Source organism: Sarcophilus harrisii, chromosome 3, assembly GCF_902635505.1.
Source record: "Sarcophilus harrisii chromosome 3, mSarHar1.11, whole genome shotgun sequence".
NCBI classification, from domain to species: Eukaryota; Metazoa; Chordata; class Mammalia; order Dasyuromorphia; family Dasyuridae; genus Sarcophilus; species Sarcophilus harrisii.
This window is the reverse complement of record NC_045428.1, coordinates 30,482,517-30,505,400: the sequence shown is the minus strand read 5'-3', so window position 1 is coordinate 30,505,400 and position 22,884 is coordinate 30,482,517. Positions and strand designations below refer to the sequence as shown.

The 22,884-nt window shown below is 38.6% G+C and overlaps 1 protein-coding gene across 1 annotated transcript in view; it reads left to right on the top strand.

Moving 5' to 3' along the window:
- Positions 1–254: 254 nt before the first annotated feature.
- NCEH1 (neutral cholesterol ester hydrolase 1) overlaps positions 255–22,884 on the top strand; it is a 55,671-nt gene continuing 33,041 nt past the window's right edge. Inside the window, exon 1 of the mRNA XM_003766031.4 lies at positions 255–898. Within this exon, the coding sequence (XP_003766079.1) occupies positions 737–898 (162 nt within the window). The 5' untranslated portion in view covers positions 255–736. The remainder of the gene's footprint in view (positions 899–22,884) is intronic.

Below are 22,884 nucleotides of genomic sequence, written 5' to 3'. Positions count from 1 at the left end.
TCTTATTGGGCTGCAGTTATGGGCCATTTCAAAGATGACCCTTGATCATTTGATTAATTATTGGGCAGTTTGGAGCCTGCTACTGAAGTGGGCTTTTTCTGTTTACCACCAGAGCATCCTAAATCCCTCATCCCCATCCTTTCCCCAAAACAAAGAAAACTCCACCAGTCATCTGTTAAAAAACACGTCAACAGAAAAGCTTGAGTTCTAATTCTCCTCTGCTACCGTTGGCGAACGGTAATGAGCAGCTTTTCCTTGGGTGTTCTCTCCATGAGGGGCCCGCTGGATTGACTTTTCCCTGCCTCAGGGGCCGAAGCGAAGCGGGGAGGAGGAGGGGGGACCTCCTGCCCTGGAAGAAGGAGGCCCATCCTTGCAGCCGGAGCCCAGGGCCGAAGAGCGAGGGTAGGTGGCCGGGGCCCAGCTGGCACCTAGGGGTGCAGTACCCCGCGCTGTCCTCCAGAGTCCGCTGCGTCCAGCCGAGCGAGCGCACCCTCCTTGCCAGCCACTGCGCTCCCTGACAGTTTGCAAGGACACCCCGAAGGAGGCGCGTCAGCTCGCGGACTTCCTCCGGGCGCCGCCGCTGATTGGCTCTCGGAGGTTTTAAGAAAGCCGGGGAAGAACGCTGTAACCTTGCAGAAACTTAGCGCTGCAGCCGGGCTCTATCGTCTGCGCTCGGGTTTCCCCCTCCCCGCCTTTGCCCAGCCAGCCGCCTCCTCTCCCCGCAGCAGCCGCGGCGATGGGACAGCTGAGCCACACGAGGCTGCGGTGCTTCTGCGTGGTGTCCACCGCCCTGGTGGCTCTGCTCGCCTACTACGTGTACATCCCCCTGCCAGCCAACATCTCCGATCCCTGGAAGCTGATGCTGCTGGATGCCACCTTCAGGAGCGCGCAGCAGCTGGTGAGCCCCCGAGCCCGCGCCCTCCCACCGGCTCGGCCCGCGTAGCGCCTTTCAGTCCCTGCTTGGAGAAAGGTCCCCGGGGAGCAGCCAAGCCTGGTGCTGGGAGCCGGCGGCCCCCCCCCCCCCCCCCCGCATTCGCTCTCTCCCCGTAACCCAATGCGCCGCCTCCTTTGGGTGTTTTTAAAGGCTGCCAGCTAGTTTTCTGCTTCCTGAGCAGTTTTTCTCGCCAGAAGATGTATTTCCCGAATGGAGGTTCAGCAACGTTTAGGGGGGTTGGTCCCCGTCTGTTCCTCCCTCCCCCTCTAGAAACCTACCTCCTCCTTTCCTAAGACCCTGGCTGCTAAATGTCTGCGGGCGAGGAGAAGGGGCGCACGAAATCGCCTGTCACCATCTACTAGGGCCTTCTGGCCACTTTAAAACGGATCTGAGTCTAAATGCAACATCCTAACGTCCTGTGGCTTTGGGAAGGCTGCCTGTGACCCAAGGTCACACAGGTAGTCGCTGTCTGGGATGGGAGAAAAGGCCCTGAGCCGGCTCCGGCTGCGCATCCCATTTTCTACTCTGGGTGCTTATCGCAGACCCCGAGGGAGGTGAGAAAAGCGGCTAGCCAGTGTAGACATCCATGGCCTCGGTTTTGTTTCTACACTGTCATTTATGTGCTTGTCTGATGGGGAGGTGAAATCTGCCTCCCTTGTTACACATAGCCTGGATTTATCCGGGAAGGGCTTATCTCACTAATGCATTCTGGGTGTGTTTCCTGTGCCCACGGGCAGGAGGCTGCGGCTCTCCCTAGTTTACCCTCAGATAAGAGGGATTGTAGCTAGGATGGCCCGGAGATAAGGACCTCTACCATTCTCCCCGTCCACTCACCCAGTCCAGGCCTTTGGGAGATTCCTATCTCCAACAGCAACAAACCATCCTCCATTCCTTTTGCTTCTATCTTCTAGATTTTCCCGTCCTCCTCTGGTTTTGCAGGAATTAAGATGAGAGGGAAGAAAAAACCATAAACATCCCTCTTCATTCCTTAAAACTCTAACTTGCTCATGAAGGGCTATTCCCGCTCAGAATCAGGTGAACCAGTGCCTCGTTCTCCTTTGGTGCCCTCCTTTTCCTTCATGTCTTTTTCCTTTCACCTAACTGGCCTATATTCAGTTTTAGTTCTTTTCCACAGCTCAGACTATTATAGTCCTTTCCAACCTTAGCGATCTCTGTGACATTACCATATTAATGTCATTTTTGTCAAATGACCCCATTTGTAGTATTTGAGTCCCTCCCATGTCAGAAACTGCTGAAGGCATTGATGATGATCAGGAGAAAGTTTCCAACATGGAAAACTGCCCAAAAATGGGATTCTGAAGGGAGGGGGTGACCCTCACTGAAGGTCTTTAAGCACAGGTTGGATGAGACTTGTCAGCTGTATTGTGGCAGTGAGCTTTCCCTGGAAGGGGATAGGTTGAACTAAATGATCATTGTCATCCTTGTCTAGCACTGGAAATCTTGAAATTCTGCCCTGGTTGCAAGCCAAGTGATTTTCAGGCTGGAAGGTTGAATTTGGCTAAAAAGAATTTTAAGATCTTTCGTATTCCCGTGCTTCTGAATTTGAGTAAACCAGGAATGATGAGTTAGAGTCATTCAGTAAAGTGTTGTTGGCATTCAGTGAATACTCGGGTGCATGTTCAATTCAGCAAGTGCTGAATTCCTCTCTGGCCTTGGGGGAAACAGACAAAAATAAAAATGTCTGCCCTCAAGGAGTTGTAGTCTATTGGGAGAGATGCCCACGTATAAACAAATAAAACAAAGTATTTTAAGGAGGGAAAACCTTACATAACTTCAGGTCCAAATATCTCATTTTATAGTTGAGGAAATTCAGGGAGACTAAAGTCTAAAGTAAGTGGTGCAAGGTCAATTAGGCCAGAAATATCAGATTCAAGATTTGAACTAAGGACACTGACTCCTCCATCTGTACTTTTCACACTAAGTGATTATGGCAACACTGAATAATTAACACTCCCTCCCCCTCACAAAAAAAAAAAAAAAAAAAAAAAAAAAAAACAAGTATGTGGAGGGGGAGAGGGAAACAACTGGGGAAATATTGCTAGGATTGTTTGTTAGCCATTCCTAAACTTCCCAAAGAAATATTCTCCAGTAAAAGAGTACAGTTATGGAAAGAAGCCAACTCTGTTCAAGTGATCCTTCTTCTCCTATTTAGATTATAAATCTCTGAAGGGCAAAACTCCAGTCTTTATATCCTATGGTGAAGACTAATGACCTATACCTACTAGACACAAGAAAATATTTGTTAATATTGAGGTTGGGTAGCCACAGGTCTCCCTTAGGCTCAGTGGATAAAGAGCTAATCTTGGAGTCAGGAAGATCAGAGTTGAAATCCAGGGTCAGACACTTTTTGCCTCGTGTCTTCATTGGTAAATGAGCTGGAGAAGGAAATGACAAACCATTCTAGTATCTTTGCTAAGAAAACCCCAAATGGGATCATGAAGCATGAGACATGACTGAAAAAACTGAGATGCAATGAAAGTCAAAAGTCTAAGATAACTAAAGTAACCAATGTTATTTCTTGCTATCATGACTCAATCAGAGTTTGGGTTCCTCTTTTACTTCCCCACCCTCCAGGGAGAATGTGTGGCTTCCACTTAACACTCTACTCTTTGCCTTATGTGAAAAAATGCTTTCTTTTTTCTTTTTCTGGCCCTATGAATTCTGAAATAAATCAGAAAAGCTATTTAAACCCCAGGAAGCAGAACTCTACCCAGAATAGTAATTTCCAAAAGATGATACAAACTGTGAATCAGAAATGATCTGACATCTGTTCCTCAAGGTGTGGACTCCTGGGGGCCATAGAGAGATGATATTGTGTGAAGATTAGAAACAGGAAAGTACAATAAGTTTTTAGTGTTGTATGTCAGTGAACCCTATGGGACTCTTAATGGGGTGCTGGATGTAAGATTTGTGACTCATTTAGGGATGGTAGATAGGTTATAATTATTATTTTTTTTAAGTAAAGGGCAAATGAAACAACTTCAGGCAACTGCCTACCCCATTAATTTTTTTTTAAAGTAAAGGGCAAATGGAACAAACTTCAGGCAACTTCCCAGCCCACATTTTGGGAAAGTGGCCAGCCTTTCATTAAATCTGCAGTTGATTCTCTTCCCTTCTTTTCTTTCTCCCTTCCCTTCTTTCTTTTTTCTTTTCCTGAGAGGGCTGATCAGATGAATGACAATGCTTTTCCTTCATTATTATTAAATATTTTATTTTTCTCCAGGTACACATAAAACAACTTTTTAACATTTGTTTTTAAAACTTTGAGTTCCAGATTCTCTCCTTCCCTCCCCACTCTCACCCTATCTGGAAGGCACACGTGAAGTTATGGAAAACATTTCCATAAAAGTCATGCTGTGAAAGAAAACAGAAATCCTGACTCCACCCACCCCATAAAAAAAAACTCAAGAAAAATAAAATTAAAGAAAAAGTATGTTTCAATGACAGTGCTTTTCTTGAAGAGTTTGAAGTGTCTCACAGTTCTTGGAGGATGATCTACTCCTTCCTCTGAGATGGGGAGAAGCCAGAGTATTTGCAGAGCTGCCAGCTACTGAAATGTCCCTAAAGTCACTCATGGTTTTAATGTATCCATGTGATCTTTCTCAAGTTGTTCCTCTATGATTCTGGGTCTACAAATGGAAAAATTCCCTCCATCAAAATGTCAACTAACTAATAGATAAACTAATACATATTGATCTGGGGCCTAGAACAAAACTGTTAAATCTTATCTAGCCCTTTCCTCCTAATCCACATTAGTTTATCTGATTACTTAGTTTTTCCAAGGAGCCAGGCTTGATTTCTTATAAGCCCTATCCACTTGATTTCTTCTAAGTCTTGAATGACAGAAGGAATAGAGGGAAAAGGAGGAAGGACTAGGGAAGTTTGGGGAGTAGGGGAGGGACTGTCTTCTGGGATAGGCATCAGGATAATCTAGTCTCCAAAGGGAGGTACCCTGGACCTCAAAGTGTTGCCCAAGGCTGAGAGATCTGCCCCACCCCCACTTCCTTTGGACTACTGGGAGTTGAAAGTAAATGATTAAACAATGAAGGTGAAGAAAAATCAGATTACTTTGACTGAACCATGTGTCACAGCTGGGAAGATGTCCTGGTTTATGAATATTATGAATGAGACTTAACATGTAGAGCTTTGGACCTGGAGTCAGGAAGAGAGTTCAAATTCTGCCTCAGACACTAATGAGTAAGTCCCTTAACTTCTGTCTGCCTCAGTTTCCTCATCTATAAAATGGAGTTAATAATAGTACCTATGTGCCAAGATTGTTGTAATGATAAAATAAGGTAATATTTATTAAGCATGTTGTAAACATCAAAGTGCTACATAAATGCTGCTGCTGTTATTATATATATGGAGAGAGACACATTTATACACGTACGTATTTAATTTTATGCAATGTAGGTTTAAGAGTCATCTGCAATATATGATAATCAGTTTCATGAACATAAATCTCCCTTTCCCAAATAGAAAATTGTGTGATAGCTTGCTGATTGTCTCTTGTTCTCTCTTATCCTATAAAAGATATAAATGAGTGAGTTTCAATACCGGACACATTTTGTGTTGTTTGGTCATTTTTCAGTCATGTTTGACTCTGTGACCCCATTTTGGATTTTTCTTGGCAGTATTACTGGGATGTTTGTCATCTCCCTTTCCGGATCATTTTGCAAATGAGGAAACCGAGGCAAACAGAATAAAGTGACATGCCCAGGGTCACACAGCTAGTAAGTGTTTGAGCCTGGATTTCAATTCAGGTCTTCCTACCCCCAAGACTGGCACTCTATCTTCTGTACCTACTGCCTAGCTACCTGACACATGATATTTGTCATTTGAATTTTCTTTTTTTTAAGTAATCAAAATTATTTTTTATCTTTAAAATTTTAATAATATCTTTTTTATTTTCAAAATACATGCAAAGATAGTTTTTAACATTCACCCTTGCAAAATCATTCATTTGAATTTTCAAGAAACAAAAAGCATCTTGGTTCTTATCTAAGGTTCAGCTAAATGAATGTTTATCAGTATAATAAATTCTGTGGCTCTTATTCTTCTTATCAACAACCTCACAGAGTCACCGATTTAGCCATTTTTTCCATTTCCATTTTTTTCTTTAAAAAAAATTGATTAATAGCAGGTTACATGGAAAATGTTATCATATAAGAACAAAAAAAGAGATTTTTATAAGATATTACTAATTTTTGTTATGAACAACTTGATTTTTTAAAAGATAAGATAGAAAGAGCAAATGTAGGTCTTGTGATCCCATTGGTAGGAGAGATGCCCTGACCAAGGTAACTTGGTATTTCCTTTGACACTTAGAGTCTTAGAAATGCTTAGAACAGAGGTATCAACTAAGATGTCCACAGACCACATGGGAGAGTCTCATAATGGGCTCCCACCAGATTAAATGCAATTGGCAAATATTTAATAAAATTAATAAAAATAAGATAAGATTAATAGAAATATGTGGTTTTCTAAGTTGATGTGCAGCCCTGTTTCTATTTGAGTTTGACTCCACAGGCTTAGTACATTGAATTAGTACATGTGACTTGCCCAGGATCATATAACCTGGAGGCTGGACTGAAATTTGTTAGGTCTTCCTGGCTCAGAGACCAGATCTCTATCTTCTAGGCCAAGGGTAGCCTCTATGTTGCCTTGCTTATTGGTCCATGTCTCTTTTGACCTTCCTTTGGCTCTCTTCTGAATGTTTTGAAAATATCTAATTGATATTCTTCTTTTTTATAGAAGAAAATGGTATCACTGATCCCCTGGTTCAGTTTTGTCTGATTCTATGTGGCTCACTGGATGTTGTCTCTGGGGTTTTCTTGGCCCCATTGGAGTGACTTGCTACTTCTTTTTCCGTGTGTCCCCATTTTGCAGGTGAGAAACAGAGGTAAATAGGGATTAAGTGACTTGCTCAGGATCATAAAAGTAATATAAAAAAATAGTAAATGTCTGAGTCTGGATTTGAACTCAGATCTTCTTGACTCAGACCCTATCCACTGCACCAATCTATTCTTTTAAAGAAAAACTCCTCACTTGTAATAAATAAATTTGTAATAAATATATTTAGTCAAAACAAATCCACAGACTGGCCTCTCAGAAAATATGGTTCATTCCGAATCAGTAATATCTTCTCTGCTAAGAGATGTTTCCTCTAACCCCCTCCTTTTTTTTTTTTTAAATCACCTTGAGGTTTAAGAGAGATTAAATGAATTTCCCAAAATCATACATAAAGTATGGAAGGCAAGATTAAAATTGTGGTAACTTTTGCTGATTCAGTGCTTTTTATTCTTGCCTACCTCCTTATTATGTGTCGTCTTCCTCAGTTAGAAGAAATATAAACTCCATCAGGACAAGCTTGTCTTTGTTTTTGTTGAGGTTTGCACTTTGAGCACTTGGCCCAGTGCTTGGCAAACAGTAAGACTTCTTTAAATGCTTTTTGACTTGGTTAACCTGCCTGATTCTTATTCCCCTTCCCCAAATTGTTTTGTTTACCTTTTCTCAGACTATCTTGTTTACTTATTTTTCAGTGTTTTTATTCCCCAGTAGAATGGAAATTCCTTAAAGTCCAGAACTGCTTTCTCTTTGTCTATTTTTTCTCTTTTCTCTGGTACCTAGCAATAGTCAGGCTTAAGTGATTTTTATGGGTTGAATTGAATTAACTTTTGGTCAGAACTCAAGGGCCTGAATGATGTTAGATTGGGAAAATACAGATCCGATTTTCACAATTGAAAATATAGTCCCTAGATGTACAACTTTGAGATTCTTTGATTCTGATCCTGTCACTACCTGAAAACTGTAAAAATATAAATAAGAAAATAAGTAGACCTGTGAAATGTTAAAACTAGAAAGAAAATTAATTATTAAAGCATTTAATTTAAAAAAGAAAAAGAAAAGAAAATGTAGTCCGTCTCTGGTCTTTATCCCTCCCCTTCTTTCTGCTATTCACTACATTTATTCGAGTGTAAACTTTTTGAGGATAGGGAATATTTTATTTTGGTCTTTAGTACCTACTGTAGGGCCTGGACCATAGCAGGCATTTTAAAAATGCATACTCTAAAAGGAAATTTTGGTATTAGTATTACTTTGCTATTTTCAGAGCTAGTTCCGGAGGTCAAATTTTTAGTGATTCCAAGGTGGGGTGATCCAGGAAGAGGTATAGCTATTGGTCTTCTCCTCTGTTCTCTGATTTTTATCCAGGAAGGGCTCTTGCTCTTCTGCAGTCCCAAGTGCTAGAACTCCTCAGTGCCCTGGACCTGGGACCAGGGCCTCTGCTCCCTTTGGAGTAACCACAAAGACTCCTTTCTACCCTTCAACTTCAACTAGATCTTTTGCTTCCCTGAAGCTGCAAGTCCAGCATCTCTCTTGGCACTAGAACTGTGACCCAGAACTGCATATGGTCAATTGCCAAATAGTACCAGGTCCTATGCCAGTGCTAGCTAAAGGTCCCTGATGATCTTTTTCTGACCAGTTGTCCTCCCCACTCCCCCACCATCTGTGGGCTGACAGCCCTGAATGCTGCTTCTGCCAGTGCTGCCATTGCCACCTCCAATGCCCATTGCTAATCTAGCTTGCCCCCACCCTAGTAGGGTCATTCACCTCTCCTGCTGACTTCCTCAGTTCCCTTGGACTGGAAAACATGTCTCGCTCTGACCTGTCATTACCTCTGCTGCTCCAGAATTCAATTCAATATGTTATATCCAAGTTGTTTGGAGGGGAATATAGGGAGACTCTGGTGGGATTCCTAATACTCTGCCATCTTCTGCCAAGGTCACTCATGAAATGTGATAAGCCAGATTTGGAGACGGAGCTCTAGTTGTGCTCTGGCTGATATTGGGGATGGTTTTTCATCTCTCTCTTTCTGGAAACTATGTGTAAGAAGATGGAAAGACTTGGACCAAGAACCAGAAACCTGGATTTGGGTCTCCTTTTTATCACTTAACATATAACAAGGAAAACCTTGAGGTTTTCCATCTAATGTCTCCTAGCCTTGTTTATTCATCTGAAAAAAAAAGTGATGATTCTTATGCTGTGAAAAGCTCAGCGGACAGCCCTGGAATCATGAAGACCTGGGACCAACTACCTCCTGGCTATGTCACCCTGGGTAAGAAGTGTGTCTCAGGCAACTCTCTTGAGTAAGTTTGAGAGGAGGTGCATAGGTAAAGGGAATTTCCTTTCTGGGAATTCTCCATGCCATTGAAATCACAGCTTTAGTCCAGAAAACTCCAACAAACGAACCCAACCCAAACAAACATTCTTGTATCCCATGTACTTGATGGAATTATCAGGAAAATTAAATAAGATACTGGATGAAGGAGCATTTAAATGCTTAATTTGTAAAATATTATGCTAAGTGCTGGGGATGGAATCTTTTATAAAGAAAGAGTTGGAACTCTGCGAGTTCCACGCAATTGGAAGGTTTCAGCTGTAAGTCATAGTCCTTAGGATGCAGCAGCAAAATGGATAAATAGGAATGCCTCCTCTTTAATCTTATTTCCACTGACAAGATTATATCAGTTTCTGATGTTGAACCTTTTTGACTGATGGCAAGAACTTTCTTTTTGGAATCTTGACTAGTTGTGACTGTAGCCCCTGGGACTTGCTTCCTAGAATGATGGCTTTGGGCACTAAGCAGGCAGCACCACTATTTCCAAGGATCCTTGGACCCAGATCCTATCTTGGTTCTGCGTCCAAGGCTAAAAGTGGTGGTGATTTGACCTGCCTACTGCTGTGATGTGATCTCCCTCCCCGCTTCTTTTTGTCTCTCTTTTTCTCTCTGTGTGTGTCTCTGTCTCTTTCTGTCTCTGTCTCTCTGTCTCTCTCTATCTATGTCTGTATTTGTCTCCCTGTCTCTGGCTTTCTCTTTTTCTCTCATTTCTATCTGTGTCTCTTAATTGTCTGTCTCTTTGTCTCCATCTCTGCCTTGGTGTGTTTGTGTGTATGACGCTGTTTCAACTAGGCTGTTTTGCTAGGATAATTGAGATTGAGCCTTTGTAACCCTAATATGCTACTTTATATAAATATTAGATGTTATTGTCACTAAGATTCATTCATTTTTGATGATCGTATTTGCTTCTATTGAAAGCTAATCCAGCTGTCAACTAAAATCCCTAAGTCTTTTCCAACCAAAACAAGTCTTCCTTGTTTGGGAAATCTATGCCTATGGCTTTATATTTATTCTTTTTAATATATTGAAGCATAAGTCTGAGCCAATTGGGTTTCAATTTATTTGAGGAGTGTATTGCGATCTGGAATCCTAATTCTTTCATCTGGTCCATTAGCCCTTTGTTTTGTTTCTTTTTGCTTGGACAAGCAAATTAATAATTAATTGATGAAACGATGAAATGGAGGCAAGCATACCTTATTCTTTTGGTACTTGATGGCAGTGGGAAATAAGGCAGCAATCACACTTTAATAAGGCACAGAGATAACTGGTGAAAAATGGAGGGAGATCTAGAGAGAGATGTCACATCTCAGGCATAGGGGAATGAGATGATGAAGGGAAGCAGCATGGGGAAGAGTTTGGGTAGGGAAAGACATAGAGATTATCACTCAAGTAACCATGGATTAGAGTTAGGAGCACTGGTTAGCAGGGACCTACTGAAGATGGAAGAATGTTAGGCTGGAGTTTGAGACCCCATTTTTATAATTTTGGGGGGGAGACAGACCAAGTTTTCTCTGTTAACTTATTAACTTAGCCAGATCATCTCAAAATTAATAGTAGAACTTCAAAATCACCATTTTAAATTTATCACCATCTTTTTGATGTTCCTTTGGCCTGGAACTGTGGAGGTCTGGATTTTGTCTGCAATTTACATATCAGAGGACAAGGCACCTTCACAAATAGCACCCAGATAATTTCCCTTGATTAGGGGCATGTTGCAGGGATGGGAATTTTAGTTAATATATGACTCAATTTATAAATTATGTTCCTTGGTCTTTGGGATGGTTTGCATGTGACTTCCAAGTTTCCCTTTGTCTTCTTTTTTTCCTGCTATTGTTCATTTGCACTGACTACCTATAAACACACTATACTGACTAGAAGAAGATGGCAGTAGTGGTCAGGGATATCAGAACAAGATATAATTTTAATCCAACAAGTTTGTCATTGTGTTGTCTTCTTCTGGGTGATTGATCCCAAATGCTTAGGGGACCAACCCTTGCTCCAGAAACTTCTCTTGGTGATAGTTGTGATCACAATGATGATAACTGACATGTATATAGTTCATTGCTTGTATTAATTGAGATGCTCACAGCAATCCTGTATTGGTGGATAGTACAGGTATGGCAGAGTTATCTTTATCTTGCAAATAAATTAAGACTCAGATAAGATAGGTGACTTATAGGATCATAGATTTAGGTCTAGAATTCTACTCCTTCATTTTATAGATGAGAAACAGAGGCCACAAGTCGCTCAATCAAATGATTTATTCACACTTTTGATGCAATATTTGAACCTATGTATGACAGGGTGGTGCAATGGATAGAATTCTGGGTCTGAGTTCAAATATGGCCTCAGATACTAACTAGCCATGTATCCCTGAACAAGTCCATTTAGCATTGTTTGCCTCAATTTCCTTATCTATAAAATGAGCTGGTGAAGGAAATGACAAGCCACCAAGAACTTGCCAAGAAACCCCCAAATGAGGTCACTGAAGAATCTGATGATTGAACAACAAAATGTCAGTCTACAAATCCAGCACTCTCTCCACTCCATCAGACTGCTTTTGACTATTCATGACTTCACACAACTAAAAGTTGTAGAGCTTGGACTTTGGGCCTAGGTCTTCTGGTTTCTAATTCAAGGATCTTTCCCTACTCTTTATTTATTTATCTTTTTTTTTTTAATTATAGTTTTTTATTTACAAAACGTATGCATGAGTAATTTTTCAACATTGACTTTCTTTAATCTTGTAGGCGTTTCCACATTGATTCGGATTAATAGACTCTTTGGGGATCCTTATTTCTAGTTTATCATCAAGTTTCCATTTCTCTTCCTTATCTACAAGGAAATCTATTAAAAGACAGTCCATTTCTTTGGTAACATTCATCTGAATAGGTCACCCAGTGAAAAAACTAAATTCAGTACACATGTTTAGATGCCTACTATATTTTCTTTACAATTGACAAGTCATATGGACTACTGGGAGAAGAAAGATAAAAGAGATAATCAAGAACTTTCATTTATACTAGCATTTCTATCAGAAGTACCTTCTGAGTTCCAAATACAATGGAGTATAGCACTGGATTTGGAGTTAGAAGCCAAGGATTTAAATCCCAGTTTTACTTTCTGCATAATCTTGAATGAACAAATCATTTCTTGGGGAGGGACTATGTGATCAGAAATCTACAGCTAAAATGGATCTGAGAGGTTAATAGTTCCAACTCTCCCCACATTATAAGTGAGGAAACAAAGGTTTAGAGTAATGAAGAGGTTTGTCCAAGATTATACTAAGTGGAAGCATCAGAGCTGGCATTTGAACTTTCACCTTATGCTTCCAAGGTCAGTATTTTAGGTGTTGGTTTAGATAATTGGCAAAGTTTAGAACCCTAGAATCTAAGAACAAATTATTCAAACACAACTCCTTTGTTTGGGGCTTCCTGTGTACTTGAATCCAGCAAGGACAGACCAAATCCAAATACATCCAGATATTATCAGAAGCAATGCCATCTCATGGGCACCAAGACAAATAATGAAACAAGAATCCTCGAACACAGAAAAATCAGGGGAGAACAGAGCCATTATTTTTTTTTAAAGAATATAATGAAATCTGATTTTTATAATAGCTATCATTTGTATACTTTGAGGTTTGCCAAATGCTTTCCAAGCTTTATTCTAGTCAATCCTCTTCTGTGAACTGGAGCATGGTAGAGAAACCGGCTTCAAATTCTGACTCTGCTGCTTACCATGATTGTCACCTTGAGTAATTAGCTTAAACTAGATTAATGCCTGACACATAGTTGGCCCCTATATTCTTGTCAATTTCTTGCTTTTTTGGTAAATATTATTTTATTTTCTGCAATTTTCTGCAATTATATGTAAAAGTAATTTTAAGATGCCTTTTTAAATAAGATTTTGAGTTCCAAATTTTTCTCCCCCCCAAAAAATTGCATATAATGAATTTGCTTTGAATTTGAATGAATTTGCTGAAGACCTACATTTGAATCTAACCTCTGACACTTTTTAGTGGTAAGTTACTAAACTTAGTGGGCAAGTTACTAAACATTCTTATGTGAAAAAGAGGATGTTGGATCTGACAGTTGATGTCTCTTCTGGCTCAAACTCTGTTATTCTGTTATTTGCACATTTCTGACCAATCTATAAAATTAGGTGGTTAGACTCATTGAACGCTTGCATCTCCTTCCCCCTCAAAATTATGATCCTACATTATTAGGAATTTCTCTGGGGTCTGAAGGAATGAAAGAGTTCTGTTCTATGATTTCTGAGTTCTTCCAGCTCTAAATCTAAGTTAGGTCATGGGGATTTCTCTGGACATCAGTTTACTCATTTGATCAATTGTTACATTGAGAGGACAGAACTTGGGCCCTTCTGCTTCTCAATCTATGCCGTTGCCATCTTCCTCCCAACTTTGTGAGGCCAGTGCAATAGACATCACTATGCCTATTATATGGATCAGAAAATCGTGACTTTTCCAGGATCACAAATAATACTATCCAAGGTGACTCATGACTTCATTGTTCCACCCAATTGTCACGTTGCACCTCAATAAAATAGCTATGAATAATTCCTGAAGCATAGTTTCTCAAATCAGAGTATGTATTGTACAGTTTATATGGATGTTCTGGGTGGAGCCTCCATCTTAAATTATTTAGCAGAATCTGCAACATTTCTGTATTCATGACAAGTTTTAGAAAAGTTATTGTTGGTGAGATGATTCAGACCAGTTGCAATGATCTTGTGATGAAGAGAACTATCTGTACCCAGAGAGGACTGTGGGAACTGAGTGTGGTTTGCAACATAGCATTTTCACTCTTTTTGTTGTTTGCTTGTTTTTTTATTTTCTTCATCATTTTCTTTTCTAGTTTGATTTGATTTTTCTTGTGCAACAAGATAATTGTATAAATATGTATGCATATGTTGGATTTAATATATATTCCTACCATATTTAACATATATTGAACTACTTGCTATCTAGGGGAGGGAGTGGGGGAAAAGGGGGGAGAAATTGGAACACAAGGTTTTGCAAGGGTTAATTTTTTTTTTTTTTATTATAGTAACTTTTTATTGACAGAATCCATGCCAGGGTAATTTTTTTTACAACATTATCCCTTTCACTCACTTCTGTTCCGATTTTTTCCCTCCCACCCTCCACCCCCTCCCCTAGATGGCAAGCAGTCCTATATATGTTGAATATGTCCTAGTATATCCTAGATACAATGTATGTGTGCAGATCCAAACAGTTCTCTTGTTGCACAGGGAGAATTGGATTCAGAAGGTAGAAATAACCCAGGAAGAAAAACAAAAATGCAAACAGTTTACATTCATTTCCCAGTGTTTTTTTTTCTTTGGGTGTAGCTGCTTCTGTCCATCATTGATCAATTGAAACTGAATTAGGTCTCTTTGTCCAAGAAATCCACTTGCATCAGATTACATCTTCATACAGTATCGTTGTTGACATATATAATGATCTCTTGGTTCTGCTCATTTCACTTAGCATCAGTTCATGTAATTCTCTCCAAGCTTCTCTGTATTCATCTTGCTGGTCATTTCTTACAGAACAATAATATTCCATAACATTCATATACCACAATTTACCCAACCATTCTCCAAATGATGGGCATCCACTCAGTTTCCAGCTTCTAGCCACTACAAACAGGGCTGCCACAAACATTTTGGCACATACTGGTCCCTTTCCCTTCTTTAGTATCTCCTGCAAGGGTTAATGTTGAAGAATTATCCATGCATATGTTTAAAAAAAACTTTAATAAAATAATAGAGGAAAAAAGAAAAGTTATTATTGGATTTACCCTTTTAAAAAATCTTTTTGTTAAGTTGCTCCTGTGAATGGACAGACATTTCAAAAACTGGGATTAGAAGCAGTTCTTGTCTTGTCTGTTGGAATTTTCATTAATGTCATGCTAGTTTTCCTTTGGGTAGAATCATATCCATGTGATATGCTAATGTAAATTCAGTGCTATAGTTAGTAACTTGGCATGTAAGTAGTTAGTGTGTGTGTGTGTGTGTGTATGTGTGCTCCCATGCATTGTTTGGCAAGAACTTTATGTTCCCCAGAGCACACATGCAGCATAAACTTGGTATGGGGCCTCTGGGGTGCCTCTTTGAATTAAAGGAATATGTGACCTCATCTTTCTTTTAGTACCTGCAGCAACAATTGCTTAATTCTGGGACTCTATCATTGTTTACTTAAAGAGGGAGAAAAAAGCTATCTTATTTTGACATTTTGCCTACCAGAAAAACCATCCCAGCTTGGAAAGCAATTTTCCGTTCTTTTGAAAGTGACTTTCCATCTGTTTGTTTTGCTGACATCATCTACTTTCAAACAAGGTCATTGAACTTTTACCCACTTCTGCCTGCAATTTCAATTGGGCACTGTCAAGGTCAAATATTTCTGCTCTCATGACTTCCCTGTCTATTCTGCACTCCTCCCCAAGTGTACAAACCACATTATAAATGTAGTGGAGCGACTTTGAGGAAATCTCTGAAACAAGAATTTAGTTAAAGTTCTGGATTAACCAGTTCCTCAAAATGCATTATGAATATCAGATTTAATTTAGTTTTTTCCCCCCAGCATTACAGAAACTTCTTAAAATGCAAAGGAACTCAAAAGACATGAATATTTTAAAAAAAACCCTATAAAACAATAACTTATCACACTCATAGTCTGAACTAAGAAGTCTGACACATAATAGGTGCTTAATAAATGCTGATTGATTGTTGTGAAGACAACTTTTGGGGATGATTGAATAGGTTATTTGGTACTTATTTAGGACCCAGGGCTCAGGATTTCCTTTTTGGTTATTCTAGGCCAGAATCCTCCAGATGGTGATGCTCTTGTCTGAAAATTCAGTGTTATTTTATTTGATTTATTTCTTTCAACTGGGCACTGTCAAGGTCAAATATTTCTGCTTTCATGACTTCCCTGTCTATTCTGCACTCCTCCCCAACTGTACAAACCAAATTATAAATGTAGTGGAGCGACTTTGAGGAAATCTCTGAAACAAGAATTTAGTTAAAGTTCTGGATTAACCAGTTCCTCAAAATGCATTATCAGGTTTAATTTAGTTTTTTTCCCAACATTACAGAAACTTTTTAAAATGCAAAGGAACTCAAAAGACATGAATCTAACTGGACAGCTAACCTCAGAACCTAAGGAAATCATGACCTGAAAACTCAGTTACTTCCAGAACTAGAAACATTAATTTCTCAGGATTAGAGAAAACAAAAAAACCTGAAGTGTCTGTGGCCAGGGACCCAGGCTCAATTAGGCAAGTACATAGTCTTACTGCCAAATCCTTGTAGCTACCCATTATCACTTGGGGACTGGGGGGAAATACTTTACTAGAAAATTCCTTACTAGAAGTATAAGGAAGAGCAAATATTGGCAGAATCCCAAAAAGTAAAACACTCAAAAGAGACCTGATTCCATCTTTCTTTCTTCTTGTAGATACCAGATGTCAAGCTCCTTTTGACAAGTCAGAACTTTTTCAATGCTCCTTCACCATGACCAGTAAGGAATTATGTCATTTTGAGAGGTTATGTATCAGTCAGTAAGAAATCAGATTATATGTCTAGCTCCATGAAAGACAGCCTAATCTAAATGATATTATCTATAGAACACAAAAAATTTAAGGAAAAACTGAAAAAACAGGTTTATCCCTTATCCTTATTTGCTAGGTCTTGAAGGGAGCAACGTGGCAGTTTGAGGTCTGGAGTCAGGAAGACTCATCCTCTTGAGTTCAGATCTGGTCTTAGACACTTAGTAGCTGTTTGAATGGGTAAAAGACATCATCTTTTGCCTCATTTTTTTTTATCTAGCCTAATCACTGAATGGGTATGAAATGAAATGAGGTTTGAGAAAGACCTTAGCTAAAAAAAGTCAAGGTCTCCCACTGCCATTTGCAGTCCTCCTGATCTATGTCTTGCCACTGGATCCAGATAGATCTGGAGGAGTGAAACTGGTGACTTTGCACAGCCTTGTCTCACTTAAATCCAAATCACTTGAATGTCAAGACATCACTTTCCTGATGTCATTGGTTCTCTTCCAGAAGGAAGGACCAACAGTAACAACAACAAACAATGATCCTGAGCAAATCAGTTAATCCTATATGCATAAACTTCTCATCTGCAAAATGATCTGGAGGTGTGCAAATGGTAAATCACTATTTCTGCTAGCAAAACCCAAATAGGATCAGAGGGATTCGAACACAATTTAAAAATGACTTAACAATAATCTAACTTTTACAGAGTAAGAGACTGAGGCCTAGAGAGGTCAAAGGAGTTGGTGTTTGGTGTAGACTCTTATTCAGGTGCTCATTTTGGTTTGATAATGTGAGAGCTCTTTAAAGTCTAGGATTGTGTGGTTCTCTTGTGGGTGTTTTGTGCATTATTTTTTCTGAATATCTGGTTTCACTTGAGTCTTTTTGCTGAAATCATTATACTAAAGTGCATTTATTGGTAATTTCATTTCTCAGCTTAAATGGTCCAGTTTCCTTAAAAGACCTGGTATACTTGTCAAAAACGGCTAATAATCTAAATGACTGATTAGAAATTATTCACCTAATCAGAGTCATTTAGATTACTTCTTTTTCTGGTATCTTTGGAATTTGGGACATGAAGCATGGGTGATCATCCTTAATGGGCAGTTTTTGTAGTGAATGTGGTGTTGGTGTGAGCAGCAGGTATGAGAGCTCTGAAGAGCAGGAATATCCACTTAAGCTTCTTCAAGAGGACAACAATCGAAGACTTAGAGTGTGACTGTCCAGCTTAAATGGGCTTTCTAACTGATTATTTTTCTGATTTGACTTATTCTGTTCCTTTGCTTAGACTTGAGAAAATAGACTGGACCACTTAGTCCAATGGCTGATACTCTTGAACCTAGAAGTATCAGTGGAAGGAAAAACTGGTTTTCTAGAGTCCTGAGAAAGTGGAAGATAATTGGAATTGAGGAATTAATATAGTTATTGTTTGCCTAAAGAAGGAGTGTAGGTGGAAAGAAGGATTGTTGTGTTATTTGGCATCTTTGCCTCCAAATTTAGGTTGGAGATAGGTTTTTGGCTCTTCTAGAAATATTTAACCAATTTTTGAATGCTGTAAGATTGAAAAGAGGCACTATCATTGAAACAGATGAAGGCATTAAATTTTCACCTTTTTCTGGCTTGTCTTTTAATTGGGCACTGTATAAGGTTAAATATTTTAATCCTCAATTTCTGGTCTCCAGCCCTAACTCTCTGGCTTTTTACAAGGGCTACCAAAGGAAATATAAATAATTGTGAAGAACATTTAATATTTATAAACTTCTTATCTTTGAAGAAATCATTTGCTAGCTCTTCAGGGTCAGGTAACCACTTTAGTTTTGTCTCTGTGCCTACCATAATCATTTTTATCATCATGTTCTTTAACTATTGTTGAGGCATTTGAGTTTTACCCTGATTCACATTTTTAAACTATTACTTCTGGGAACTGAAAATGACTGAATTATTATTTTTCTCAAAAGGTCTATTTATATTCTCTTGGTTTTATAAAACCTAGAGGATTGAATCACTCTGTTTACATAATTGAACTGTGGGCAGAAGTGAATATGCTCATTCATTATGAAAATGTATTTGTTCATTATAATTATGATGATTTAAAGTTCTGCTTTTTTTGTTGCAGTTTCCTCACTGAGTGTAAGGAAAGGATTGGAACAGGTGATCTTTAATGACCTTTCTACCATTAAATATATGATCTATGAAGGGGAAAATAAATATAGGTTGCAGACAGTTTATTCAGGGATCAAAATCTGACTGTCAACGTATATAGTTATGTTCCAAGAAAGCATGTTAATTTATAAAGGGGTGTGTGTGTGTGTCTGTGTTATGTGTGTGTATGCAAGGACTTGAACCTGCATATTCAGAAGGTTGGTGGAGTGTGTGCTTCTTTAATAGCAAATTCATTATGATTCACTACAGTTCTGAAATCCTTCCAAATCTCTCTTTCTGTTCCTTGAATAGTTCTGTCTCTTTGATTTAATTCTGAAGATTAGTTGTACTTTGAGCTTTTTAAATTAGTAGTCAGGCTTATTGACTGGCTTGGAAATTATTTCTCTTTGATAATAATGAGTAATGTGAGATTTAATTTATTTTGGTCAGATTGTTGATTTCATGATTGTTAGTTAGTTTTGGTGAAAAATCACCTCTGCCATTGCAGATAATTATTGTTCTATCATATCTGACCCTTCGTGACCCCGTTTGAGGTTTTCTTGGCAAAGATACTGAAAAGCTTTGCCATTTTCTTCTCCAGCTCATTTTACAGATGGGGAAACTGAGGCAAACAGGATTTGTCTGAGGCCAGATTTGTACTCGGGAAGATGAGTCTTTCTGACTCCAGCCACTCAACTGCCTTAATACAGATAGACACACCTGTTCTAATTTCTAGTCTTGGAGAATTGCTTGGGGCCTGAGAGGGAGGTGACTAGCCTTGCATCACACAGCCAATAGGTGTGAGAAGCAGAAATTCAACCCAGGGCTGTTGATTCCAAGTTCAGCACTTTCTAAACATTTCTGTGTCTGTTTCCTCAAATTGAAGTGCCAGTCTTCAGTTTGAATGGTACTTCACACTGAACAATTGATTCTTGCTATATTAGGATTATTGTATTTTTTCAATGTGAAAAAAAATGTATAGATTCAGTTTGATTAGAAAAGTAGAACAAATTGTACTGCAATGGGCAGGATCACTATCTGTGCGTCCCTCACTCAGGGAACAAGTTATTACCAGCAGAGGTCAAGACATTGGGTTCTGTCCCCTGGCCAAGTAAATTACCTACTTGTCAGTGCAGGAAGAAGCTCTGGTAGGGGTTCCTTCCTTGAATCTCTGGACTGTTTTGGATCTTTGCCATGGTTCCCATTTTCTACTTCTGATTGGATATTTTCAGCAAAACCTTATCTTCCTGATCCTCGAGTTTAACCATCATGAAAACTTTTCCACATACTGATTCTATGTCAAATCTCACCTACTTTAAGTTGCTATATTTATTTTGTTGTAGGGGTAGTCATTAAACTACTCAGTGATGTGTCTCAACTTATAAATCACAACCAGAAATATTTGCGTGATTTTTGGCAGTTGAAGGCAGGGTAAATTTTTTAAAAAAATAAATCTTTATGTGTGTGTTGGGGGGTGTGTGTGGTGTGATATATACATTTCCTGGGGGAAGCTAAATGGCATAGAGAATAGAGTGACAGGCTTGAAATCAGGAAGACTCATCAATCTAGCTATATGACCCTGGGCAAGTCACTTTATATCTTATTTGCCTGCGTTTCCTCATCTGTAAAAATGAGCCAGAGAAGAAAATAGCAAATTATTCCAATATCTTTGCCAAGAAAATCCCAAATGGGGTCAAAGAAAATTGGACACAACTAAAAATCACCACTACCACCACCACTTTTCCTGTAATATCCCTCTTAGAGAGACCCATCTTTTATCACAAAGAATGACATAGGTTTGATTTGACTTTTCTTGTGCAGCAAGATTATTCTACAAATATGTATGCATATATTGGATTTAACATATTTTAACATGTTTAACATAGATTACTTGCTATCTAGGGGAGGAAATGGGAGGAAGGAGGAGAAATTTTGGAGCACAAGGTTTTGTAAAGGTCAATGTTGAAAAATTATCCATGCATGATAGTAAAAAGCTTTAATTTTTTAAACAGGGGGAAAAAAAGAATGACATAGAGAAAAAGAAAGAGTTAAAAAAAATCTTCTGTGTTCCAAACTATAGTCCCAGTTCTACAGAGGGGGAGAAGCAGGTGTTTCTCCCTTTTTCCATATCTTTTTTTGGGGGACATAGTTGGTCAATGTAATTTCAGTTGAATTTTTCATTTAATTTGGATTTTTGTTGTTTTTCTTCTTTCCATTTACATTGTTATATTCACTGTGCATGTTGTTTTTCCTGGTTACAATTACTTCATTTTGAATCAAGTCACATAAATCCTTCCATGCTTCTCTTCTTATGCGTACCTGTTTCTATGACTCCAAGGGAGAACAGAATGGACATCTCAACTGTCTCCTCTCCCCGACTTCTTCCAGGAGAGAATTTAATTCCTACCAGGAAAGAAAGTAGGAGATAGGGACCAGAAGCTTGGCTACTCTGCTCTTCTCAAAGAGAAAGGGTACTAACCTAAAAGTATATCTATCTGCACCTTTAAATATTACTAGTTTAGGGGAAAACTGTACATTAAGACTCATTCAAAATTCCTACTCTTTATTAATGGAGAGAAAAGGCCCCAAGGCTTGAATCTTTCCTCACCAGATAAAGGAACTCACATAGCAAATAGCAAGAAAACCTGTTTATCCAAGTTCACAAAAACAAAATAACAACATGTACCAGATTACATAGATTAAATGAGTTCTCTCTCTTTGGAAGTAAGGGAAGTCAACTTGACTAAGAGAGATGTCCTGTATTTCATCCAAAGAAGAATAATTCCTAAAATTTCTAATATGGGGAACTAGGAATAGGGAATGATAGTGACTTCCAGTTTCTCTCAAGTTGGCCTTTTCCCAGAATATTTCTCTTTGCAATGGCTTACAGAGATTGGCCATAAGAACTTCTTTCTCAAGTTAGGAGAACCCCAAAAGACTGTGAAGCCCAGATTTTTCTCCTCTTCCACTCCTACCCTCTGAATTCACACAGGGTATGTATAATCACTAATAAAGAGATATCCATAAAAATAACCTTTGGAGCTTGGTTTGTATTCTGTATTAATTTTTTTCCTCATTTATTTTGTATTTTTATTTTTCCTCCAGTTACATGTAACATTTTTTTTTTAACATTTTTAACTTTTTTTTAAACTTTGATTTCCATATTCTCTCCTTTATTTTATTCCTATCTCCCCTCATCTAGAAGGCAAGCAATATGTTATGTCACATATGTGAAGCCATGCAAAACATTTTCATAATAAGTCATATTGTGAAAGAAAACATAGACAAACAACAGAACAACCCAGGGTTTCTGGAAAATATCCTGCTTATCATTTCTTATAGCACAATAATATTTCATCATGATCACATAACAAAATTTGTTCAGCCATTCTCCAATTGATAGGCATCCCCTCAGTGTCTAATTCTTTGCCTCTAGAAAGTAAGTAATATTTTTGTTCTTACAGGTTCTTTTCCTTTTTAAAAAATCTCTTTTGAGATGCAGACCTCATAGTGATATTACTAGGTTAAAGATTATACATGATTTTGTAGCCCATTGAGCAAAGTTCCATATTGCTCTACAGAATGGTTGAAAGAGTTCACAATTCCACCAACAATGCATTAATGTTTCATTTTAGAACCCCTTTTACTATTTGTCATTTTCCTTTTCTGTCCTATTACCCAATCTAATAGGTGTGAGGTAATACTTCAAAATTGTTTTAATTTTCATTTTTCCAATGAATAATTATTTAGAGCATTTTTTTCAGATGGCTATAGATAGCTTTGATTACTTTATCTGAAAATTGTTATATCTTTTGATCCTTTCTCACTTGGGGAATGGCTCTTATTTTTATAAATTTGACTTATTTCTCTATATGTTTGAGAAACGAGGCCTTTTACCAGAGAAATTTGCTTCAAAAATGTTTTCACCATTGCTAATGCTAACTACCTCTCCCTCCCCATTTATTCTATTCTTTCTCTCCTTTCACCCTGTCCCTTCTCAAAAGTGTTTTGCTTTTTAATACCTCCTCCCCAAATCT